Source organism: Gadus chalcogrammus, chromosome 23 (genome assembly GCF_026213295.1).
Source record: "Gadus chalcogrammus isolate NIFS_2021 chromosome 23, NIFS_Gcha_1.0, whole genome shotgun sequence".
NCBI lineage: Eukaryota > Metazoa > Chordata > Actinopteri > Gadiformes > Gadidae > Gadus > Gadus chalcogrammus.
In genome coordinates, this window is record NC_079434.1 from 42,642 (window position 1) to 69,887 (window position 27,246).

Sequence of the window (27,246 nt, forward strand, 5' to 3'; positions counted from 1 at the left end):
CCGCCAAACGATCTCCCGCCAAGGGACTCTCCTGGGTCAACATTACCAGATCCTGCAGGAGATCACCTCCACTCTCCGTGATTTGTCTCACCCCGGAACCACCACTCCCAGTCCCTAGCCCATCGGCTTCCCCCGGGAGCCGTTCATTCCAGCCCCTGGACACTAAGATGGACCTTGGGATCCTGTGGGTCATTCCTCCTCCAGTGGAATTCCTCCTGGTGTTCGAGCTGCACTCCCAGACCTACACCACGCCTACCTGATTGGTGCGTTGTGGGGTGAGGCTCTCGTCTGGCTGTATGGGAATGCGGTTCCGCGACCTGCTTCAATTATTCTGCTTTCACAGAGGTAATGTGGAGGGTGTTCGATCATCCGGTCTGGAGCAGAGAGACGTCCCAACGGCTCCTGTTAATTCGCCAAGAATTCCGCAGCGTTTCCTTCTTCGCGGTCGAGTTCCGTATCAGTGCGGCTAGGACGAGGAGGCACTGCAGAGGGTTTTCCTGAATGCCAAGGACAAGTTGACCTCCCGGGAAGATTCCTCAGATCTCGAGCACCTGGATCGCTCTCGCCATTCGGGTGGACAACCGCCTACGCGAACTCCGCAGAGAGACGGTTCTACGCTCGTTCTCAACGCCCCCTTTCGCGCCGCCTGCAGCACCTTGGTCCCCTCTTCGGGTACCGTTCCACCTCGCCGCGACCGGACACTCTCTTCTAAGCCCAAGCCCATGCTGATCGGACCCAGGGGCCTCTCCCCAGAGAAGAGGGAACGCCGTATTCTCTCTCGAGCCTGCCGCCACTGCGGCCTACCAGGCCATTTCCGGTCTGGATGTCCAGGATGTGGCCGAGTAGTCCTCTCCCCCTACCCGCAGGAGACTGCAACAATTCCTAGGCTTCACAAATTTTTACCGCCGCTTCATACCAGTGGACGCCGGGGGCCGAGACCTCCTTTCAGGGTCCCTAAGAGCGGTTCATATCCGCGCCCATCCTCGTTCAACCTGATCCCTCTCTCCAGTTCATGGTGGAGGTTGACGCCTCTGACACCGGAGTTGGCGGTTCTCAAACTATGATGTCGCAACCGTGAGCTCCTGGCCGTCAAGCTTGCACTGGAGGAGTGGCGACAACCACAAACTGGCCTATATCCAGTCCGCTAAGAGGTTGTCATGGTTGACCGTTGAGGCTAAAGTAACATCTTGTCTTGTAATGTTTACCCAAAATGCCGTTGTTGATAGGAAACCAGATTTTTTCAAAGAACAGCTTGTTCAGAAAGGCTCAAGGCACAGCCATCTGACTACTACTCCGACTGGTCAGAAAAGGCTGTTTTGACCTCCCACAGCCCAAAACAAATCAACTGAACATGGCAGTCATTTACGGAGCCGTCAGTCAGTGGAATTCCTTACCTATTAGCATAAGAAGCGTCATGGGTAAATATAGATTAAAAAAAATCACTAAAACAGATGCTGAGGGAATCTACACAACAGGAATGACTCTCTATGCTTGATTTACTTGTGAACTTGTAAAATGATCATGTATTGCAGTGGTTCCCAACCTTTTTTTCCCAGGGCCCCCCTAATTCACTTCTGATGGAATACGCGCCCCCCCCCCCATAACCATACATTTCTATTTTTTGTCCTTTTATTTAATAAATGTGTTATTTTTGTAGCTTACAGTGCGTGGTATTAATAGGCCTACATTCATTAATGTGAACCTTGGGCTTGCATACCCACAGCCAGGGCTGGGAATGTCTGGTGTAATATGACAGCCAGTCTAAAGTTGTTGTGCACCTCCAGTCTGTTGCACGCTTTTGTTCTGATGGCGACAAGTGCACTGAATGGCAATAATGCATTTGCAAATTGATGGGACTGACCTGTCGCTAAGCTTCACCCTTAAGTCTCACCCCACAGGAAATCTTTCCTGCCTGTGGCCATTAAAATTTACAACGCCTCCCTTAGAATGTCAGACACCGTCCCTCTCTGTAATCTCTGACCTCAAACAAGGACTATAATTCTTGCACCTTTTGCACAATACTGTACAATTCTTTTTGTACAGTGCTGTCTTTTGTGTATGTATGTATGTATGTATGTATGTATGTATGTATGTATGTATGTATGTATATGTGTATATGTATATGTATATGTATATATATATATATATATATATATATATATATATATATGTATGTGTATATATGGTGTTGTATATATATTTATATTGTCCTTAAATTTTTTATTTGTATATTTTGTTTTTCTTAGGTTGTATCTTTTATCTTTTGTGTATGTATGTGTATTTATGTTGTATGTATATGTATATATATATATATGTGTGTATGTATATGTATATATATGGATATGGATATATATGTTATATTTTATATTTTATTCTTAATATTTATTTATTTATTTATTTATTTGTGTATGTATATCTGGAGTTCGTGACAAAAATAATTTCCCTCTGGGATTATTAAAGTATTTATCTATCTATCTATCTATCTATCTAAGCCCAGTTCAGACCAAAGATTCGCCTCGCAACGACTTGCAACTTGCGACTCGACGGGCTACGACGTTCTAAAACCTGGGCATTTCACACTGCTGCACCGGGCGACTATGTCAGGTGGTTTCCCTAGCAACTATGAACGCTCTGGCACAGCTGAGAGCCACAAACAGCACCGTGCTAAAAAGTAGCCTAAGCTAGGTTTGCGATTAGGTTGCTTTAGCTAGCACCCCAATTTAATCTCCCACCATTACACACATTGGCGGTTTATTGGGTTTCATTCTGATGTAAATGCGATGGCTCCGCGATTCCGGGGGGGGTCTTTGGTAGAGGTATTGCTGCGCTGTCTCCACAGAGACAACGCAGCGATATCATCATCAGTTCTAAATGGAGAGAAAGTGAAACCGCGAGCTGCTGATCATGTGAGAGAAGATGATTGAAACATCTTTAAACAAAGACGTTGAAAGATGGTGCGATCTACGAGAGAGACGCAGAGGAACTCTCCTTAGGAGGCTTTTGTCGGGATAAAAAAATAGCGTAATGTAGTCCCTTTCGATCGATCCTGGAAGAAATTAAATCCTTTTTCTCCCAAAACCTCTCCAAAACCTGCTTAGATATACTGTCAGCTGACATTTTTCCATCTGTTTTTGTTTTCGAGTCTGGTTTGTTTGTCCGAGTTTGTCATGGTAACGACAGGGGGCGTGACTTAGCGACAGGTCTATTTTCAATCGCGGGGCCCGTGACATCAAAAATTGTTCTTTCAAGCTCGGATGAGCTGTTATAAAGTCAGGCATGGGCGCACTGCTGCTGCATTTGCTACATTCTGAAATTTCGGCACTGCTCGGATGTCAATTTGCCTCTAGCCGTCAGAGGCTTCACGCTCCCCCTTGGCTCTCTGGCGCCCCCCCAGGTTGGGAACCACTGATGTATATCATATTGTCCATGTTAGAACTCACTTTTCTCCTGCAATGGACTTTGTTTTTTTTATTGAGAGGTTAATGATGTTTGTACAATGTATTGAAGTGTTGTATATACAGTGTTTCTAACTTTTGTGATATTGATAGGTTTTTGTACTGTAAGTATGTTTATATGTCTGTGTATTGTTTTTTGTTTTATGTGGACCCCAGAAAGATTAGTGACCACAGCTGTGGAAGCTAATGCGGATCTGAATAAAGAAAAAAAAAAATCTAGATGAAGAACTCTACACATTTTCATCAATCATTTCCATTCATTATTTACTCATCATTTGTTTACTGGGTGTTTTTCCACTAAACAAGCCTTAAAACGAGTACCGGTACAAGTTTGTATACGATTAACAAACCTCACAGTGCCGGGGAATTACATTAGATGTGGTTGTCTGTTCAATACAAATGATATTTTTCTTGCAAAAAACATTAAGGATTTTATATTTGTAGAACCAACTAAGAGTCAGTTCAACATGACTTTACAGGAATATTACTTGAAGAGCTCAAAACATGCCCACCTGAATCAGGTATTTTGTCTTGAGATATTCTCAAAAGAAAATATGACAATGAACTCTATCATGAAATAAAAAACTTCAACCTATGACAGGGAACCCGTTTTGTAAGTGAATGTTAAAATAGAAAACACTGAGGGCCTTACATTATTAATAAAAAAACATTGGCTCATAAGGCTGATGCTTGATGAGGTAAAGCACCTTTGCCTGGAAAAGTCAGACTTAGCTCATTACGGTACCATGCTAGCTGCTGGGAATTAGAATCATTATAAAGTAAATATGATCACATTCAATAGATTGAATGTGCCTGAGTGTTACTCGGGCTGTGGATGTGGTTATTGTTGACTCTCCGACATCTGAAGGGGTCGTTGGTTGGTCACTTGGTGGTTGTTGTCAGTCTCATTTTGTTTGGAGAAAAACCCAGCAGGCTCGCCAAACAGGCCTCCTTGGCGCTGGATTAAAAGATACAAAAAATATAAAAAGATAGTCAAATTAAATACATATTTTGAAGTTAGTTACTGTAACTTAAAGCTGTGTAGAAATAGCTGATGTTGTGAAATGCCCAAATGTTGAGTATATTCACACAGAGAATTGGTGGCCTACTGCAAGGCTGAAATATAATTTGAAGTGTCAAGTTTTCACATTCATTGAACAATAACAATATTGCCATAATTTCGTCTGGGTTTTTATTTGACCTGTACTTGATTTTGGAACATTGAGAGGATTTGAATCAAAAGGATTGGATCAACAGCATCCTATCCTGGCTGTAACAACTAGGGCCTCTAGTTGTTAAAGGTCCCATGGCATGAAAAATTTCCTTTATGAGTTTTTTTACAACATTAATATCAGTTCCCCTAGCCTGTCTATGGTCCCCCAGTTACTAGAAATGGTGTTAGGTGTAAAATAAGCACTAGGTATCCTGCTCCGCCTATGAAAAATTAAAGCTCAGACACTCTGATTTCGAATTAGGCCCCATACGTCATCATAAGGGGCCAAGTTACCTCCCCTTTCTCTGCCTTTCCCACCAATGGCCCGCCTTTGGCCCGCCAATGAAACAATGAGCTACGACAGTGCGTGGGGTGTGTGAATACGGACACTGTAACGCAAGTTTTGTACACTTCTTTGTTATTTGGATAACCGTTCTGCTATTGGTGTTATGGCACATAACACGTCGGGTTCTCTGACGTCTCTGGTGTTTCCACAACGAGACTCGTAGCGGGGTTTATCTCAGCCATGGTTGAGAAGGAATTGGGGGAAAGGAACTTTGGCTTTGGCTCCCTGAAGTACATGAACCATGACATGGAGGAGAAAGGGATTGTTGCCCGCGATTGTCTCCAGCCGGACTCCCGCTGCCCGCTGCCTGCTGCCTGCTGCCTGCTGCCGAGGCGGTGGTGCCTCGGCAGCAGGCAGCGGGGCTCCGGCGGGAGACAATCGTGGTCAACAATCGTGGGCAACATTCCCTTTCTCCTCCATGTCACGATTCAGTCTACTTCAGATTGACATGGAAGTGGAAGAACCACAGAGGTCGGAGAACCCGACGCAGTCGTTTGAGATTCATAATATCGTCTGGCGGCGCACACAGCTTTTGGCCGTGATAATATATAATATAATACTATGTATAATATGATATTATTTAGATAAAGAGCTCCAGGACTCCCGCCGGAGCACCCGGAGTGTTCTAGAATATATACAAAACACGGCCAAAGGCTGTGTGCACCTCACCATTGCGATACATCCACTGTAAACACGAGCGCATGGTACCGTGGCCGCAAGCTGCTCAGGGCCACTCCCCCGCCCTCCACCTTAACCCGCCTCTAAATATCGGCACGTTTGTGGAAAGCCCATCTGCGCGAAGGCTGAATTTCTTGAAGCTCTTCAAGTACTGTATTAGGAGCCCACTAACAGCTGAATAAAAGCATTCATAAAGTGAAAGCCATCGGATCTTTAAACTGTAGTCTCAATAAGGATGTAGCTGACACGTTCTCTCGATCCGTCCCTGATCTATCTTTGAGCCAGCTCACCCTGAAGATTGCCCCTTCGTCTGTCTCGTTGAGCTCCTCCTCATTGAGCAGCAGCCCTGATATTGTTCTGGTGAGTTCTGGAGCAGCCTCCTCCTCTATGTTCCTTAGGCCAGCCTGGAGAAATTAGCAGGACAGACGGGGCAGAACAAGGGAATTTTTTTTTTTTTTAAACCCTTCATTTAGATTAACAATTAAATAAAAGGTAAATGGTAGCATATACTTCAATTCAATTTACAAAATAATTGGCAGCTTTAATAGGGAAACCTGTCAACTGTTTGTATGTGATTATATTTGCAAGTGACATAATGATGCCTGAACAGTTATGAACGAAGGTTTGAAGTACTTCTTCACATGTGTCAATCAAATGTAAAGAAAGCAGCGCATGAATCTTGTCCAAACCTAGGCACGTCCTACAACAAGAACATACTGCCGAATGAGCCAAAGTCCAAAATCAATTCCCTCATGGGACAATACAGGACATTCAATATAACTACATTGGGGTCGTCCACTTTTCCCTTGTGAATATGATAGTACCATCAACTGACCTGGATCTCATTTGATGCCTTTGTTTTGTCTGGTCTGAAGCCGTAGTATTCTTCCTGTCTCTTCTTCATCTTTCTAAAATAATCCTGAATCAGGAAGGTGGCGTAGAACTTGCCAACGGTGACCTCGTCATCTGCAAGGACAAAACGTGGATCAGAAACGGCATTGGATGTAAACTACATTCGTAATTAGTAATCAGTAGTCCAAACTGTGCACATTATTTGAATAATGGATATTGCACATTATATAGGCAATGGTTGTTTAAGATGAATCATGAATGGTGACCTCCTATTGGTGGGATGACCTGATCCAAGAGCTTCATGCTGGTGCGTTTCCAGATCTTCTTGATGATGGCCCGTAGTTCCTCATTGGCTTGTTCAAAGTTACCTGGCAAATAGACTTAGGGGTGACCTCCAATCTTTGACAACTCTAATCTTCGATAGAAAAGATGACTATAATAGTAGAATCGTCGTGTTGGCAGAATTGTGTGAATGTAACAGCGGGACAGTCCATTTGGAGGATGGGTGTGCTAAATGAGTTACACCACAGCGTTGCGAGGATAGGGTGCTAAATGGCTGATACCACATCACTGGGAGGATAGGGGTACTAAATGGGTGATACCACAGCGTTGGGAGGATAGGAGTATGATCTCATAGATGCATCATTAACAACGGTATACTTTAGTCTATATTAGGCTAATAGTACTAGTATATAAGGCTAATAGTTGCCTGAATAGTAGCCTATTGTGAGAAGGTGGTTCAGATGGGGGGGGGTAATAAGGTGGAGACGCTGCCTCACTACCTCACTAACAGCTGTGAGGAACCCTGATGAGCCAATTTAATAACCTCAAGTGTTTAAACCACACAAAAATCACAATGTGGCATAATTGAGATACATAAATAAAGAAATACATCATATACTGTACTGTATGATAGGTCTATCAGTTGACCCACCTTCAGTCTTGATCTTCAGTGCAGTCCGGACCAATGCAAACAGCGTGGCATTGAAGGTGACCGTTCCATCACTGTTCAGAGGCATGTTCATGGAGACCAGTCTCTGGAGATACAGTTTCAGTACAATTAATAACGTTTCAAATGGGTTGCAAGTCTTTTGCACAACATTAGACTTTCTAGGCCTTCACCTTGCAGGCAATCCGATGTGGACAGAATTTGCCAAAGCCCAGAGGAGGAGGGATCCTCCGCAGCAAGGTGACCACATCAAGGTGCTTTATCCGTCCCCTGCAGACATAACCATTAGCAGGTCAGAGTGTGGACATTTCCAGCCTCATAAACAAACTGAGCTGTGGAGTGGCAGTACAAGTGAACTGCAGCCTGCCGCAGGTCGAGCGTTCTGAGCCGTGGAGTGCCAGCTTCGTGGGTTGAGACAAAATCACGCATATAACAATGGCTAATTAAGTTCCACTATCACAACCTTGAAAAAAAACATTACTTTATGTGGTGTGAGAACAGAAATGTGCAACAAACTGGTCAAAGGAAACCAGAACCCCCGACTACTGAGCTGATCCATTACTTCAGTCTGTGTGAAATGACCCTGTCAGTGAGCTCACCAAACCCTACATTGTTTAACAGATTAATAAGTAGCACACACAGGTAGTAGGTATATTTAACAAGTGGACATGATCAGTAATCAATACATAAGAATTTACTTCTTTTGTTCACGTGTGGTGTGTGGCTGCCTTAACCTAACCTGTCATTCTGTTGCTTAAACCTAACTGTTGAGTCTGTGGATGATGGCTGTTCGAAAGCAACCTCACCGTCCCAAGTCAGACTGATAGGACTCTGGGGCTGGGTGAGGCTGCATACCTGTTGCATATTGAGTAATGAACATGCACAGGTTAAACCAGTGCCACACAGCATTGGACATAGTTACACTAACAAACTATGTGTTGCCTAAATCTAACCATTCTGCAAACGGAAAACAAAAAGAGTCACATTATTATAGAAATGATACAGGAGACAAACCCTGGACTCCTGGTTTAGTTTAGTTAGTTAGGCCTTTGTATTCCTTTCGGAACATAAGCCATTGATGAATCGTTTCCACCCACGTCTGTCTTGTGCCATCCTCTCCAGCTGTTTCCACGTCAGTCATAGGCGTCGATTACGGGGGGGACGGGGGCGACATGTCCCCCCCACTATTTGAAATACGAATTTTGTCCCCACCACTTTTAAAAATGTGCAAACCAATTGCGACTGAAAAAATCCCCACATACTCAACAGAAATCATCGAGTCTAAAATCATGCGATAGGCGCGCACAAAGACATAATTTATTAGATAGGCCTACCTAATAAACCGTTGGAACACACAAGATCGGAACCCATAGCAACGCCGGTAAACAAACCCCGCGAAGCCCAATCCCTATGAGAGCTCCCCACGCTACGGCCATCCGGAGGCGCACCGAGCATTTGGCCGTGATATTATATATACAATTATATTATATTATATTTAAGCAATAGATCACGCCAGGCTGTGGTATGTGCTCATTATACCACTGTTAAGGGGCGTTGTCCGGCCCCGACGCGCAGCGGAGGGCCGGCGACCCCCTTCACAGTGGTATAATGAGCACATGCCACTGACTGAAGTGATCTATTGCTTTTATACAACGGTTACTGTTATGGCGAAACGAAAGTCATAGACACACTACATTTAAAAAGAAACCAAGAAAGTCAAAATAGCCGTTTTTATTAAAGAATACCAAAAAGTAGTCCCTCCTGGCTGCCGCTATGCATCGACGGTCGCTATGCAACACACTTTAGCGTCCCTCCGAGAGAAGGCTCCGATAGAGCGGTTCGCCGGCAATTTATCCTATGGAGCAGTACACTCGCCGTGTGCCTAAGCTTTCGATAGTCTCTCCATCGCCTTGCTCACTCCCGGAGTAACAACATTTACACCCTCTCCATCATCCAACATATGTTTTACTTTGTAACTGTTTCTACTTCCAGGCGCGGAGTGATATGCAAACTTTCACAAAATGATCGGGCGTCATAGCAGTTATGTATACGCTCATTATACAACAGTTGGGAACCAATCAGATCGCTGGATTTAGGTCCCCCGTTGTATAAACTATTATATATAGAGCTCCGAGAGTCGCAAACGGCAACAATCACTTTCTCCTCCATGCTGCAGTTCACCCCGGACTGCACTGCACTGAGTTTGACGGTTGAACGCTGATTGGCTGTTACGTTACACATGTCACTCAGTGGCCACGCTGTTGAACGCTGATTAGCTGTCATCACGCGAAATTCGGGTAAAGGTTGAAATATTTCAACTTGAGCGAATTTGCCGCGCCACAAATCCACGTGAACGTGCTCGCCTGTGCACGGCGAAAGTGTGGCGCGACAAATCAAAACAAATCAAAATAATTCGCCCGATATGCGTCTATACGTTCACTTTGTATGGGATCTTGTCGCCCGTCGCGTCACAAAATTGACATTTTTATTCTGAAAATAGCCGGTCCTTTTGCTTCCTGTAAAAAGCATGTTTGTGAGTTTTTGTGACACTGGATAACGATATGGATACATCATCTAGCCTGCATGGGAGGGCCACATAAGGTAAGAAATTGGTTTACTTAAACTTTGCTGCTGGTTCTGTTTGCTCGTGATGACCTGGCCAAAGGTAAACCACGGTCCTAAGCGATTGTGATCTGATTCTGGTTGGTGCTCCAGCTAGTATGCATTGTGTATATAGATTGCAGCTAGTAGCAGCTACACACGGTGCGATTGCTATGCCAATGTGGTTATAGTTGTTTTGTCTGATTGAGATATGTGACGACTTGGAGCCTGGTAGGCCTATCCTGACATAAATATGTTCTCGCATAACCTGTGTGATTATCCTAAACTGTAGGGGATTTTATTTGCGGGCAATTTGCTTATGATGTTGTAACGAGTGAAGTCTACATTGGTCCTTCGCAAGTGTTCACTGGTGGTCAGGATTTGGCAGATGCAATTCTCCTCTGGGCGCTTGTTTTTTTTTCTTTTTTTAATGCAGCATAACATATGACCGTGGTAAAGTTAGTTTTATATTGGACGTTGGATATTCGACACATTCGAAAAATCAATTTAGCACTGGCTTCGATGGACGAATTTGTGTCAAACCAACTTAGATGTGTTAATACAATGCCTACCTATGTAAAACAAAGCTTATTTCTTTAAAAAAAATAACATTTGATTTTCTAAAAAAATTTAATGTTAAAAAAGGCTATAAATCTATTATGCAGCTTGACCTTTTGACCTACACATATCAAAACACATCTGGTGAACTCAGCTAACTGCCCCACACATAACACAAAGCTTCTTTTCTCAAAACACCTACCCTTTGATTTTATATTTTTTACTCTCATAAAATGCTATAAATCTATTATGCGGCTTGACCTTTTGACCTACCCATATCAAAACGCATCTGGTGTAATCAACTAACTGCCCCACACATAACACAAAGCTTCTTTTCTCAAAACACCTACCCTTTGATTTTATATATATTTTTTAATCTCAGAAAAAGCTATACATCTATTATGCGGCTTGACCTTTTGACCTACACATATCATAACACATCTGGTGTATTCAACTAACTGCCCCACACATAACACAAAGCTTCTTTTCTCAAAACACCTACCCTTTGATTTTATAAAAAAAAATTAATGTTAAAAATGGCTATAAATCTATTATGCGGCTTGACCTTTTGACCTACACATATCAAAACACATCTGGTGAACTCAGCTAACTGCCCCACACATAAAACAAAGCTTATTTTCTCAAAACACCTACCCTTTGATTTTATATATATTTTTTAATCTCAGAAAAAGCTATAAATCTATTATGCGGCTTGACCTTTTGACCTACACATATAAAAACACATCTGGTGTATTAAAATAACTGCCCCACACATAACACAAAGCTTCTTTTCTCAAAACACCTACCCTTTGATTTTATAAAAAAAATTTAATGTTAAAAATGGCTATAAATCTATTATGCGGCTTGACCTTTTGACCTACACATATCAAAACACATCTGGTGTATTCAACTAACCGCCCCACACATAACAAAAAGCTTCTTTTCTCAAAACACCTACCCTTTGATTTTATAAAAAAAAAAAAATGTTAAAAATGGCTATAAATCTATTATGCGGCTTGACCTTTTGACCTACCCATATCAAAACACATCTGGTGTATTCAACTAACTGCCCCACACATAACACAAAGCTTCTTTTCTCAAAACACCTACCCTTTAATTTTCTATATATTTTTTAATCTCAGAAAAAGCTATAAATCTATTATGCTGCTTGACCTTTTGACCTGCCCATATCAAAACACATCTGGTGAACTCAACTAACTGCCCCACACATAACAGAAAGCTTATTTTTTCCAAAAACTCACCTTTTGATTTTATACTATTTTTTTAATGTTAAAAAATGCTATAATCTATTATGCGGCTTGACCTTTTGACCTACCCATTTCAAAACACATCTGGTGAACTCAACTAACTGCCCCACACATAACACAAAGCTTATTTTCTCAAAATACCTACCCTGTGATTTTATATATATTTTTTACTCTCAGAAAATGCTATAAATCTATTATGCGGCTTCACCTTTTGACCTACCCATATCAAAACACATCTGGTGAACTCAGCTAACTTCCCCACACATAACACAAAGCTTATTTTTTCCAAAAACCCACCTTTTGATTTTATACTATTTTTTTAATGTTAAAAAAGGCCATAAATCTATTATGCGGCTTGACCTTTTGACCTACCCATATCAAAACACATCTGGTGAACTCAGCTAACTGCCACACACATAACACAAAGCTTATTTTTTCCAAAATCCCACCGTTTGATTTTATACTATTTTTTTAATGTTAAAAAGGCTATAAATCTATTATGCGGCTTGACCGTTTGACCTACCCATATCAAAACACATCTGGTGTAATCAACTAACTGCCCCACACATAACACAAAGCTTATTTTTTCCAAAAATCCACCTTTTGATTTTATACTATTTTTTTTATGTTAAAAAAGGCTATAAATCTATTATGCGGCTTGACCTTTTGACCTACCCATTTCAAAACACATCTGGTGAACTCAACTAACTGCCCCACACATAACACAAAGCTTATTTTCTCAAAATACCTACCCTGTGATTATATATATATTTTTTACTCTCAGAAAATGCTATAAATCTATTATGCGGCTTCACCTTTTGACCTACCCATATCAAAACACATCTGGTGAACTCAGCTAACTTCCCCACACATAACACAAAGCTTATTTTTTCCAAAATCCCACCTTTTGATTTTATACTATTTTTTTTATGTTAAAAAAGGCTATAAATCTATTATGCGGCTTAACCTTTTGACCTACCCATTTCAAAACACATCTGGTGAACTCAACTAACTGCCCCACACATAACACAAAGCTTATTTTCTCAAAATACCTACCCTGTGATTTTATATATATTTTTTACTCTCAGAAAATGCTATAAATCTATTATGCGGCTTCACCTTTTGACCTACCCATATCAAAACACATCTGGTGAACTCAGCTAACTTCCCCACACATAACACAAAGCTTATTTTTTCCAAAATCCCACCTTTTGATTTTATACTATTTTTTTAATGTTAAAAAAGGCTATAAATCTATTATGCGGCTTGACCTTTTGACCTACCTTGTCTGTTCCTTTTGGGCACATGTTTGATAAACATGCTGCTTGTTTCACATAATCTTACTACTATAATAGCAGGCCTGTCGCAACAGTTACTCAAGTTGGTCAGTGCGCATGTATCAAATCAAAAGGTGGGTTTTTGAGAAAAGAAGCTTTGTGTTATGTGTGGGGCAGTTAGTTGATTACACCAGATGTGTTTTGATATGGGTAGGTCAAAAGGTCAAGCCGCATAATAGATTTATAGCTTTTTCTGAGTAAAAAATATAAAATCAAAGGGTAGGTATTTTGAGAAAAGAAGCTTTGTGTTATGTGTGGGGCAGTTAGTTGAGTTCACCAGATGTGTTTTGAAATGGGTAGGTCAAAAGGTCAAGCCGCATAATAGATTATAGCCTTTGTTAACATAAAAAAAATAGTATAAAATCAAAAGGTGAGTTTTTGGAAAAAATAAGCTTTGTGTTATGTGTGGGGCAGTTAGTTGAGTTCACCAGATGTGTTTTGAAATGGGTAGGTCAAAAGGTCAAGCCGCATAATAGATTTATAGCCTTTTTTAACATTAAAAAAATAGTATAAAATCAAAAGGTTAGTTTTTGGAAAAAATAAGCTTTGTGTTATGTGTGGGGCAGTTAGCTGAGTTAACCAGATGTGTTTTGATATGGGTAGGTCAAAAGGTCAAGCCGCATAATAGATTTATAGCTTTTTCTGAGATTAAAAAATATATATAAAATCAAAGGGTAGGTGTTTTGAGAAAATAAGCTTTGTGTTATGTGTGGGGCAGTTAGCTGAGTTCACCAGATGTGTTTTGAAATGGGTAGGTCAAAAGGTCAAGCCGCATAATAGATTATAGCCTTTGTTAACATAAAAAAAATAGTATAAAATCAAAAGGTGAGTTTTTGGAAAAAATAAGCTTTGTGTTATGTGTGGGGCAGTTAGTTGAGTTCACCAGATGTGTTTTGAAATGGGTAGGTCAAAAGGTCAAGCCGCATAATAGATTTATAGCCTTTTTTAACATTAAAAAAATAGTATAAAATCAAAAGGTTAGTTTTTGGAAAAAATAAGCTTTGTGTTATGTGTGGGGCAGTTAGCTGAGTTAACCAGATGTGTTTTGATATGGGTAGGTCAAAAGGTCAAGCCGCATAATAGATTTATAGCTTTTTCTGAGATTAAAAAATATATATAAAATCAAAGGGTAGGTGTTTTGAGAAAATAAGCTTTGTGTTATGTGTGGGGCAGTTAGCTGAGTTCACCAGATGTGTTTTGATATGTGTAGGTCAAAAGGTCAAGCCGCATAATAGATTTATAGCCATTTTTAACATTTTTTTTTTTTATAAAATCAAAGGGTAGGTGTTTTGAGAAAAGAAGCTTTGTGTTATGTGTGGGGCAGTTAGTTGAATACACCAGATGTGTTATGATATGTGTAGGTCAAAAGGTCAAGCCGCATAATAGATTTATAGCTTTTTCTGAGATTAAAAAATATATATAAAATCAAAGGGTAGGTGTTTTGAGAAAAGAAGCTTTGTGTTATGTGTGGGGCAGTTAGTTGATTACACCAGATGCGTTTTGATATGGGTAGGTCAAAAGGTCAAGCCGCATAATAGATTTATAGCATTTTATGAGAATAAAAAATATAAAATCAAAGGGTAGGTGTTTTGAGAAAAGAAGCTTTGTGTTATGTGTGGGGCAGTTAGCTGAGTTCACCAGATGTGTTTTGATATGTGTAGGTCAAAAGGTCAAGCTGCATAATAGATTTATAGCCTTTTTTAACATTACATTTTTTTAGAAAATCAAATGTTATTTTTTTTAAAGAAATAAGCTTTGTTTTACATAGGTAGGCATTGTATTAACACATCTAAGTTGGTTTGACACAAATTCGTCCATCGAAGCCAGTGCTAAATTGATTTTTCGAATGTGTCGAATATCCAACGTCCAATATAAAACTAACTTTACCACGGTTAACATATGCTACCAGCAGCCCTTGCTCGTCTTCAAAAGGCTGATGCTCAGTACCTCGTTTCATTTCGTACCCCCTTTACAGTCTGGCATTGTTTGTCTGGTAAACTTTGTTGATGTCAAGATAAGTGTTAAATTGGCAACACTGTTCTTTGTCCTGTGTGTATTAGTATTACATATCCCGATCCAATACCCTGGTGTTTCCAACGCCGTTTTGCAAAACAAGCCAAAACACAATAGGATTTTCAACACCTGACAATACACTGTCGAGCATATTGTAATGCAGCGTTGAATGGATGAATAGCTTACATAAGGGTACCCAGCACTTTTCAAACCACACTCAAGCTTATGGTTATTGTCCCCACCACTTCTAAAAACAAACTGACGCCCTTGACGTCAGTCCCTTCTTTTTCACATCTAGTTTTTGGGCCTCCCTCTGCTCCGTTTGCCTTGTGGGTTCCATGTTATTGCCTGTTTGGTTATTGCTGTTTTGCCTTTTCTTAGTGTGTGTGTGTATCCAGCTCCACTTTCTCCTTTCAGCTGTATCTCTATTGGCTCTTGATTGGTGCGTTCCCACAGGTTGGTGTTACTGATACGGTTTGGCCAGAAGATCCTGAGGATGTGTCAGGCAGTGGTTGATGAAAGTCTGCAGTTTACTGGTGATGGTATTGGTGGTCTTCCAGGTTTCTGATCCATACAGCAGTACAGATTTGACGTTGGAGTTGAAGATTTTGAGCTTAGTATTGAGTGAGATGTTTTTAGTTTTCCAGATATTATTTAATATGTTGTTCTTGCTTTCCCTATTGTTGACTTCACATCTTCCTCTGTCCCACAGTCCACAGCTATCACACTTCCCAGATACGTAAATTTGATGACCTCTTCCAGTGTTTGGTCCCCGATGTTTATAGGACTCATGCTTTTGTTTTTTATCCGCATTATTTTGTTTTTTGCTCCGTTTATTTTAAGCCCCAGTCCTGCTGCTGTTGTTTCTAGCAGTTGGGATTTCTCTCGCATCTGCTGGTGGCTATGTGAGAGTAGTGCAATGTCATCGGCAAAGTCGAGGTCCTCTAGCTGTTCTGTCAGTCTCCATAGGATGCAAGTATTTTTATTGTGGATAGTTTGCTTCATGGCCCAGTCAATGCACAAGAGGAAAAGGAAAGGGGAAAGCAGGCAGCCCTGTTCCACCCCGGTGAGCACTGTGAATGTTTTTTGTGCCTGTCCCTGGTGGAGCACTTGGCATTGCATGTCCTGGTATGTGTTGTTGATGATGTTTATGTATTTGGGGGGGATTCCGTAGTGTGCCATTAAATTCCATAGCCGCTTTCGGTCTACACTGTCAAATGCTTTTTCAAAGTCAATGAAATTGACGCAAACAGGTGTGTTCCATTCTATGGATTGTTCAATGATGATCCTGAGGGTAGCAATTTGGTCACTGCATGATCTTCCATTTCTGAAACCAGCTTGGTTCTCTCTCAGCTCATCGTCAACCCCCTTTCGCAGTCTCTCTAAAATGATGCGGTTTTTCACTTTGCCTGGTGTTGATAGCAACATGATTCCTCGGTAGTTATTGCAATCCCTGAGGTCTCCTTTCTTAGGAATGATTGCAATAAGCCCACCCTTCCAGTCTGCTGGTATATTTTCCGCATCCTCCCATATTTCCTTCATCATCTGGTATAGCAGGGGTTTTCAAAGTGTGAGAGAGTGAGCCCCCCCTCAGAGAAAAAAATTCAGCTGAGCCCCCCCCCCCCAATTTTTTCTAAATACCCGTGTTTTGAAAGCTATCTTAATTATTTTGCACATTTGAAACATCTCTGATCATAATTTTAAAACATTTGAAACATATTTTTGAAACATTTGAAACATATTTTTTAAACATTTGAAACATATTTCTGAAACATTACAACGTCTTTGTGCGTTTTTAAACACATTTCCTAACACAATTTAACAACTTTATCTAAGCATGTTTTAGCCTGCCTTTTCAGTCCAGAGATTCGACTATTCGGCGGGGTTTGTTTACCGGCGTTGCTATGGTGACCTAAATTATTATAAGCAACTGAAAACGATACCAGTTTGAAACTAAAACTGTGATTCTGAAAAAAGTATAAATGCTATCAAAATTCCGTTTCGATAGTATTGAAGATACAAGTGTGTAGATTTGTTTAATGGTTTGAACGATGGTAAACGGTTGAAAAATGAATGAGTTACGACCAGGGCTGTAGTGGTCAAATTAGAGGTGGGTAAACTATGAATTTTTTGATCAGACCGACCTCGACACAACGCGACACAACGCAACGCAAAGTGTTGCGACTCTGTAAGGCTAGCCTGGCTATATTCCATTATGTTATCAATTAAAGTCATATTAAATCAATCAATGACAGTCAATGAATGTGTTTGTAGTTTATTCAAGTTATTCAAATTTCAACAGTAAAGAAAAGTATGTGTAGATTAAGAACTATATCTATGGCATGTGTGTATGTGTGTGTAGTATGCATGCTTTTCACAGTAGTACCCAGAGGGCCTCCTTGTCCTCCACGTCAGGTCCTGCCTTGCAGGGGCGTGTTCTGGAGTTCATGGCTCCCCTGTGCTTCACCAGCCAGGACTTCACATACGTGTTGGATTGAACTTTGTGGTGGCTGAGTGGTGGGCCATTCAGTTGAATAAACATCAAGGACGACACTGTGACCAAGTGCAGACTGCATCTCAGGGGGCACACTATTGCCGCTTTTCCACTGCATGGTACCAGCTCGACACGACTCGACTCGACTCGACTCAGCTCGCCTTTTTTGCGTTTCCACCGCGATCTAGTACCTCAAGTGGCTGCTTTTTCTAGTACCGCCTCGCTCTAGGTTCCAAGCGGCTGAGCCGATGCTAAAAGGTGACGTCGGCAGACGGCCGGCCACTGATTGGCCAGAGAGTGTGACGAAGTCACGAGAGCGACATGGCAATCATGCTGGTAACAGCCATAGCAGCGCCGCAGCCAACATATTCCACTTCTTCAACATGCCAGCTAATAATACGAACACGAATACCATCGCATCGATGTTCTCCATTGTTGTTATGTGGGTTCTGTCCATGTGTGGGTTACGTAGGTGTTGTTTGCGTCGCGTACAAAAATACATCACGGCCCTTTCGCGCAGACGACCCCGCCCACGTCCCGGAGGTACTATTTGCGGTGGAAAAGGACCCGCGCTGCTACCGTGTCGAGTCGTGTCGTGTCGAGTCGAGCTACATGTGCGGTGGAAAAGCGGCATAAGATGTTCATTAAGCTGAACCCCCTCTCACACTCAGCAGTGCTAACTGGAATGAGATGGTCGATATTCAGGAGTGGTGCAAGGTTTTCTGGAATGATGCTTGAGTTATCCTTAAAATCCCTATAGCCTTCAAGAATTTTTCTGTCATCAAGTCTGAACCTTTGGGCAAGTTGTTTCAACTTGGATTCCCCATACTGCTCCTCTAGGGAACAGGCCACTTTGCTGGGAAAATAACTTTAAAGAAAATAAATAATAAAATAAAAATATTTATAATATATAAAATACAAATATTTATAAATATTTATATTTTTATTGGTTTAACCGCCAACCGCCCGAATTTAATTAAAATATATTTTTTTGTCGCGTCATCCGCCCGATCCACGGTTCAGCCGCGGAGTCCACGGCTGCAACCGCCAACCTTGCATCTCCAAATTGAGGCTTTAACATAGCGACCAAGCTATAGCGAAGTTGATACGCCGAAACCGGAGTTTAATATGGATAGTAAAACTCTGACTGACTTTCACTCATTTTGACGTGGGCAGTACACGGATAGCATGACTACGCATTGGCCAATCTGAATGCTCGTAGTCACTTAATAGTTCGTCAAGTAAAATGGATTTATAAATCACAAAAACAACTCATGTGAATTGATCATCTTCAGTCTTACTTTGTACTTGAGGCCTTTTTCGGGCATCTGTTGGAGTGGGAGCACTCGAAGGTCTCTTCAAAAATCGCCTGATATCCATGGCTAATTAATGACAGGTAGGCAGGCATTATAATCCACAACGCGCAGGGCCATGTGTTTACATACTTCCTGTTTACATATTTTCCTGGATCCTGATTGGTGTCGCTGCCGCAGCCGCAAGGCACTGATTGGAGGGTCACAGACCATAATAGCATAGGCCTACAGCGCAGATGAAAATTATTCAGATTACAGCGTTTATTTGTTCAACAATATGAAACCTTGTCTTAGGTGTTTTAAAATGATGCTGAATTTATTTCCGATTATTCCAACGGCAGAATACAAGGCACAGGGAATTTGAGGTGCGTAAACGCTATTTAGAGGTGCGTAAACGCTATTTCCTAAATTCCAGAGGTGCGTAAACGGCGTTTACGTGCGTTTACCCTCCACTACAGCCCTGGTTACGACGATGTCTAGAAGTAGGTGTATCAGAATGGGCTGAAGTCTTCAATGAAAACAGCTGAAAACGAAGCGGTATGAAACTAAAACTGATTCTGAAGAAATTTTAAATGATATTGAAATTCTGTTTAGATATTATTGAAGATACAAGTGTGTAGATTTGTTAAATGGTTTGCACGAAGATAAACGGTTGAAAATTGATTTAGTTATGTTACTTCTACAGTTGAAGTACGATTGATGATTTGAATCATCGACTTTTCAGGTTTTTTTTCGGGTTTATTTTTTTCTCACGTCGCGCCCCACCTGAAGAACTCTGGGGCCCCCCAGGGGGGGCGCGCCCCACAGTTTGAAAACCACTGTGGTATAGCATTGTGGTTGAGGTTTCAACATCAGCATGTAGGGCCTCCGCTGGGATGTCATCTGGCCCTGCTGCTTTGCTACGTCCTAGTGCCTTAATGGCCTTCCTTACCTCAGATCTTGTTGATGTTAGCATGTGTGCTGCTGGTGGAATCTCTATTTCTTGGACAGGGGTGGTCTATTGAGCAGCTCCCTGAAATGCTCTGTCCATCTTTGGTGTTGTTCTTCCTTGGTGGTAAGGAGTCGTCCCTGTTTATCACGGATTTGTGTGTTCGTCTGTCTGAATTTTCCGGCCAGTTTCTTGGTGGTCATGTATAGGTCCTTGAGGTTGTTTTTTCCAGCTGCTTCCTGTGCTTCTTGTGCCAAGGCCTCGATGTTATTCTGTTTATCACATTTAGCGCTTTTCTTCACCTCCTTGTTTGCTAACTCGTAGTCTTTGTGGGCTGCTGCCTTTCTTGCTGGGGTTTTGCATTTGTTTAGTGTTTCCTTTTTTGCCCTCCTCTCTTCTATTATTTTCAGTGTTTCTGTTGACAACCAGGGTTTGTGTTTTGTTGTCTTTTTCCCCACCACTTATAGGCATGTTTCCTCCCATATGTTTTTCAGGCTGTTCCAGTACTCTTCCACTGATTGTTGGAGGTCTTGCAGGGCTTGAAACCTGTTCTGTAGGGTGGTTTGGTACAGTTCAGTTGTTCCAATGTCCTGGAAGAGCTGTAGGTTGTATTTTGTTCTGCTGTCAGAGGGGTTGTTGCAGCGCTTTAGCTTCAGTTGGAGTTTTGCAGTCAGTAAGTGGTGGTCCGTCCCGGCCTCTGCCCCCCTCTTCACTCGTTCATCCAGGATGGAGTGCCTAAACTTCCTGTTTATACATATGTGGTCGATTTGGTTTTCGGTAGTGTGGTCAGGTGATATCCAGGTGGCTTTGTGGATGGGTTTATGGGGGAAAACAGTACCTTCTATAACCAGATTGTTGTCAGACATACATCTCTACCTATTTTCGTTCATGGTGCCAAGTCCATGCTTTCCCATAGCCAGTTCGTATCCATTGTTGTTATTTCCCACCTTGGCATTCATGTCGCCTATGAGTAAGAGAAGGTCTTTTTCTTTTCTAGTCTGGAGTAGATGTTGTAGCTGGTTGTAGAAATTGTCCTTTAGTTCCTCATCAGTATTGTTGGTGGGTGCATAGCACTGTATGATTTGAAGGTTGATTCTTTTATGGGTAGTTTGGAATCTTGCAGTGATGATTCTTGAATTTATGGGCTCCCAGCTGATGAGGGCCCTCTGTGCTTCTTTGGAGAGCATAAATGCCACTCCCTCCGTGTGTGGTGCTTTTTCATCTGCGTGTCCAGAGTAGAGTATGGACTCACCACCAATTTGACTTCTCCTGACTGGAGCCAACTGGTTTTGCAGAGGCCGAGGATAGAAACCCTGTATCTCCTCATCTCATCTGAGATGAGGAGATACAGGGTATCTCCGAAGCACCCTCTCCATATGGTTTTCAGTATGCGTCTTCATTGTCTCTTTAGCTTGTATGCCCGAAGAGTCTTCATCTCCTTGGTTGTGGGGTTTCTTTTTCTTCATCAATGTTTCTGTAATCAATTGAATCCACTTCACGGGTGATTGGCCCATGAGTTTTACCATTTCCCTATTGGCCAGCTTGACCTGTTTCCACCTCTCACGACGGGGACGTTAGGGTTGGGTTTTGAGAGGCCTCCTGGGGGAAAGTGTTAAATCCACCACCTCCTCCCTACGTGTACTGTGTTGCTATTTATACTGTGTCCCCTGACCTCCTCAAGCCTTCCCCGCAGCAGGATTTCTGGCAGAAAGGGCGTTCTGGCATAAAGCCCTGAAGGCAAACTTATCCCATGTGACAAGACCAAGTCGTTAGTAGCCAAGTTCAACAAACTTTTTTTTTTTAAAGGAGACATATTATGGTGTTTTCTCAACAAGTAAACATAGTATTTGTCTATTTGAGTTACAGAAAACGTGTTTTTTAAGCTGTTTGCTGGAAATAGCTTTTAGGAAAAAAAATCTTGCCTACCGCTATTCGCCTCTGTTTCAGTCCCTTCAGAATGTGCTGTTTCTGGTGTCTGTAGCTTTAATGCAAATGAGCTGCTGCCCAATGAGCTGTCAGACTGAACAACAGCATGGAGGAGAAGGGATTGTTGCCGTTTGCGGACTGCTCGTCCGCGAGTCCACAATATCTTAGCAATGCTCTGGAGTGGAGTGGGGAAGTGGGAGGTAATATTCAAAGTGCCGCCTTCCTACGTAGGAGGGGGCGCCGAAACTGACTCGCTTGTTTTGTAACTGTAGGCGGGGTACTTTCAGAAATGCATATCTCACTCAAAAAAACATACGTACTGAATTTTTTCAAAGTTTGTATGCGTGTGGGAGCACCAGAGAATCCAAACAACACCCCAAATCCCAGGAAAAGTGGTGTTTTCATAATATGTCCCCTTTAAACAATTAATGAAATGCCACAAACGGTGATGATATTGATTTAACAAACAAACCAATCAAAAACCTGACAAATCCAGTCCATATGGGTCATGATTGACACATTTTCTCTTTAGACAGTTGCTGAGGCTGTCAAGCTGCCCAGCATTACCTGAGGATGGAGCTGACCTCTTCTTCAGTATATTATGCCCTGCCAAGGACAACAGTCCCACATGGCACACCGGAGGCAGCTGGAGCCAAAGACCTGGGGCCTCATGTACTAAGACTTGCGTGGATTTCATACTGAAACTTGGCGTACGACAAAACCCAGAAACTGTCTTACGCACAAATAAATTCAGATGTATCAAAGTGTGCGAACGCATGGATCCAAGCACGTTTCTTTTGTACATCTCGATCAACGTGGAATTGAGCGCACATGCCGAGGTGCCAAACTCCTCCCTGTCCACGCCCTCATTTAAATATGCAATTTCATTTAAATAGGCCTCTGGACCTGAGATTCACCTCTTAATCCGATCACCTGGCACCATGAACAGAGGCAAAAAACGAAACTTCACGGAGTCTGAGCTCGAGATTTTGCTCCACGAGGTAGAAATGCGCAAGCATATGCTATTGGAACCCTGTCAACAGGGATAAATGCAAAACAAAAGAGAAGTGAGTGGGAGTGTGTTTGCGAGGCCGTCAATGCAGTGGGGTCTCAGCAGCGCACACACTCTGAAATTAAAAAAAAGTGGTCAGACCTCAAGGTGGAGGTGAAGCGGAGGGTTTCTGCCCACCGCCGAAGCGTGACCGCAACAGGTGGGGGGACGGGAGTGGGGGAACTCTCCCCCTTCGATTTGAGAGTGGCCGCTTTGATCGGTGACACCAGTGGCGTAGCCAGAAACTAGTGGTGTTCCTGTTTTTTTTTTCAAATTTATTAACTCCAAAATAATACATTAACCATGTATTTTAACAGAGAACAAATGCAACCGCTGCAAAACATAAAGGGACGCAGTGCCCAGAGATGAAGAACACATAGAACGTGTGCGCATACTCATGGAGCCATACTATTACGCATGGTTAACAAACCCATTTAATCAGTATCTGAATAACACCGCTGCTGGGTTAAGAATGTAACGTATTTGCTGCTATATTTGCGCTGCAATTGAATTCACAGGGCAAGGCGGCGTGGCTCGGCTTTGAATGCATTAATTATCTCATATTAATGCATTAATGCATATGAGGCCGGTCTGGACTCATATTAATCTCATATGATGATTCCGTCCCACACAGCTGGCATGGCTCGGCTCAGGGTGGACTGGCACACTCCTGACCGATCGGCCAGCTCCCGCTGGAAGGCCCCTGTTGCCAGGAACCCCAGCGTGGTCAGCACCTGTGTGGGCACGGACAACCCCTGGCTCCTGGCTGTGTGGCGCTCTAGGGCCGGCCGCAGCTCTGCGCACAGCTCCAGTAATACTGGCCTGGGGAAACGAAATCGGCTCATGAGCCAATCATCATCATTTGCGAGTAAGTCCTCGCGTTCCCTAAATATACGTTCCCTTCGGATTTGACCATTTGCGATGTCCTCTAACAACCCTAACGCAGCCATTTTTATAACAATTTTCTTCATCCATTGCGCATGCTTTTATAGCCACCCATATAATTGCAAGGTGTGTTAATCGTTCATTAGTGTGTCTCTGATGTGCAAATCACTCTGATGAGTCATGGTTTTCACCTTTTTTCCCAGTTTCCCAGCGTCACCTCTAAGTGTCGCCAAAGGAACAATAGCTGTAGAAACGTGCGTACGACAGCTCTGGAGCTGGCGTGGGGACCGCACATTTTTACGGTCATTTCACGTTTTGTACATCTGAACGTGAGCGTGGAAAAGGACGTACGCCACGTTTTTGTGCGTACGCAACCTTAGTACATGAGGCCCCTGGCTGCTATTTGGGCCAGTTTACCACTGAGATTAGAGAGGCAGCAGAGAGAGAGGTCATGTTTCCCGAAGCTCCGCTAGGCATTGGAAAAAACTACTTAATTCATCGTTCAGATCTACTTTATCTTATTTTATTTCATGATCATAATACCTAACAGTATATAGTTTGTTTCCGTCGTCCTCCATCGCTCGATTCAACAATACATTTTTTGGTACTTTTTACTCCCGGATCAGACCGCAGAAAAAGCCTTGGACTTTCCTATCGCCAACATGCCTCTGTACTCTGATATCTCAGGCACGGAGACTGGGAAATGCACAGACTGCACCAAACTGCAACAGACAGTGGCTTTATTTGAAACGAGACTAGCAGCATTAGAAAAATGCAAAGGACTCCTACAGGATACAGTGCCGATGGGTGAGTTTGCTGAGCTCACTCAGATACAGCAAGATGATCAAAGCTACACTGTATCCTTCCCGAAGCTGGACAAGAGAAAGACAGTTCCAGCTGCATCTCACTGGCACAGAGTCGGCGCTAAGCCAAAACAACATACCAAAGTGAATCAACAAGTTCACTCAACGCCAAATGCTAAGCTACCCAAAGCTAAAGTTACATGTATCAGCCGGATTAGCCCGTCACTGAAATTAACCCTGCCACTGAAGAACCGGTTCCTGCCACTTCAAGAGTCCACGAACGCGCCTGCCACCCATGCACCCCTGAGCCCCGAGATCTGTCCGGACGGACAGTGCGGACAGAGACGGAACAAGAACCAGTCGCCATGGAGGCGAGCTGCGCATGCCTCGGCAACCTGTGCACCCCTGACCCCTGAAATGTGTCCGGACAGACGGTACGGACAGAGATGGAACAACTAGTCGCCACGGAGGCGGGCTGCGCATGTGTCTGCCACTGTCCAACAAGGGCCCATCTCAGAGAAAGCAGATGAACCAGACACTCTGATTATAGGAGACTCAACCATCAAGGATATAACCGGTAAGAAGATCAAAACATGCAACTTCCCATATGGAATGGTTAGTGATATCAACCATAAACTAGCCAAAATCATATTGGAAAACCCCCAAATCTCACAGATTATTGTGCATGCAGGATTTAATGATATTCAAAGAGAACAGTCAGAACTTCTGAAGAGGGATTACACTGATCTATTGGATACACCTACCAACCTCTTTAAGAATGTTTTCGACTGCCTAGCAGTAGACATATTGCAGATAGTTAACAACTCTCTCCAGTCAGGCAATTTCCCAAAAGCTTTGAAAACTGCAGTTATTAAACCCCTTTTAAAAAAGCGGAGCCTAGATGCCTCTATTAACAACTACAGACCAATATCAAATCTACCCTTCATAAGTAAAATCATTGAGAAAGTTATCCTCCAGCAACTTAATCACTTCCTGGAATCAACTGGTTGCTATGACACCTTCCAATCAGGATTTCGACCCCTGCACAGCACTGAGACCGCCCTTATTAAAGTTGTAAACGACATCCGTCTTAACACAGACTCTGGTAAAACCTCAATACTAATGCTACTTGACCTCAGTGCTGCATTCGACACTGTAGACCATACATTACTTCTGGACAGGTTAGAAAACTGGGTGGGGCTTTCAGGCACCATCTTAAATTGGTTCAGGTCCTACCTACAAAATAGGAACTACTTTGTTTCCATTGGCGACTTTGTATCAGAATCAACCAACGTGACATGTGGAGTCCCACAATGTTCGATCTTAGGACCCTCTTTATTCAACATTTACATGCTCCCACTAGGGCAAATCATGCTAAATAACAATATTGACCATCATTGCTATGCTGATGACACGCAAATCTATGTATCGCTATCACCAAATGACTATCGGCCCATAGATCTGCTGTGCCAGTGCATTGAGCAAGTGAAAGAATGGATGTGCCGAAATTTCCTTCAACTAAATGAGGACAAAACAGAGATAATTGTATTTGGTTCTAAAACGGAAAGGCTTAAAGTAACCCAACACCTTCACTCTCTGTCCCTGAAAACCTCAATCAAAGCCAGAAATCTAGGGGTTATCATGGATTCAGATTTACATTTCGACAGTCACATCAAATCAGTTACAAAATCGGCATATTATCACCTTAAAAATTTAGCAAGACTTAGAGGGCTCATGTCCACCGAAGACTTACAAAAACTTGTACATGCCTTTATCACTAGTAAGCTTGATTACTGCAATGGTCTCCTTACAGGTCTCCCAAAACAAACTCTGAGGAAGCTTCGGCTTGTTCAGAATGCTGCTGCTAGAGTTCTAACAAAGACCAAAAAATGTGATCATATTACACCAATTCTGAAATCGTTACATTGGCTTCCTGTAGGTCAGAGAATTGATTTTAAAATCATGTTGCTAACCTATAAATCCCTACATGGTTTAGGCCCAAAATATTTAGCTGATATGCTCCCACTACACCAGCCTTCTAGACCACTAAGAAGCTCTGAGACCAATCTGTTAATTATCCCCAGAGTGAACACAAAACATGGGAAAGCAGGATTTAGTTACTATGCAACAAATAGCTGGAATAAACTCCCAGAGGATTTAAGACTTGCCCCAACTCTGAGCACCTTTAAAACAAGACTGAAGACTTTTATGTTTGCTAATAGCTTTCTGCTAAATCTTAAACACATTGCACTTTCTAAAAAGCTTTTTTTAACTTTGCCTTTATTTTCTATTTTAATACTAAAATGCCTTTTTAACTTTCTATTTACCCATTTCTTTGCATATGTTTTTCTTTTACTTATCTATTATTTTATTTTATTGTATGACAATGTTTATATGTGAAGCACTTTGAGTCTGCCTTGTGTATGAAAAGTGCTATATAAATAAAGTTGCCTTGCCTTGTATGATCCTCGGGATCTTACGACCTACCCTTATCTCACTTGCTATATTTTCAACAATACTCTGATTGGCGGTGGATTTTACCCCCTTGGTTTTACACAGGCAAGGCAGTGAAATTG

At 42.2% G+C, this 27,246-nt stretch overlaps 1 protein-coding gene across 1 annotated transcript in view; it reads right to left on the bottom strand.

Moving 5' to 3' along the window:
* Positions 1 to 2,434: 2,434 nt before the first annotated feature.
* Positions 2,435 to 27,246, bottom strand: part of LOC130376781 (dihydropyridine-sensitive L-type skeletal muscle calcium channel subunit alpha-1-like) — a 73,103-nt gene continuing 48,291 nt past the window's right edge. Inside the window, exons 30-35 of the mRNA XM_056583652.1 lie at positions 7,667 to 7,763; positions 7,479 to 7,581; positions 6,811 to 6,912; positions 6,528 to 6,658; positions 5,983 to 6,096; positions 2,435 to 4,413 (exon numbers count right to left, since the gene is read on the bottom strand). Coding sequence (XP_056439627.1) covers positions 4,297 to 4,413; positions 5,983 to 6,096; positions 6,528 to 6,658; positions 6,811 to 6,912; positions 7,479 to 7,581; positions 7,667 to 7,763 — 664 coding nt within the window. The 3' untranslated portion in view covers positions 2,435 to 4,296. The remainder of the gene's footprint in view (positions 4,414 to 5,982; positions 6,097 to 6,527; positions 6,659 to 6,810; positions 6,913 to 7,478; positions 7,582 to 7,666; positions 7,764 to 27,246) is intronic.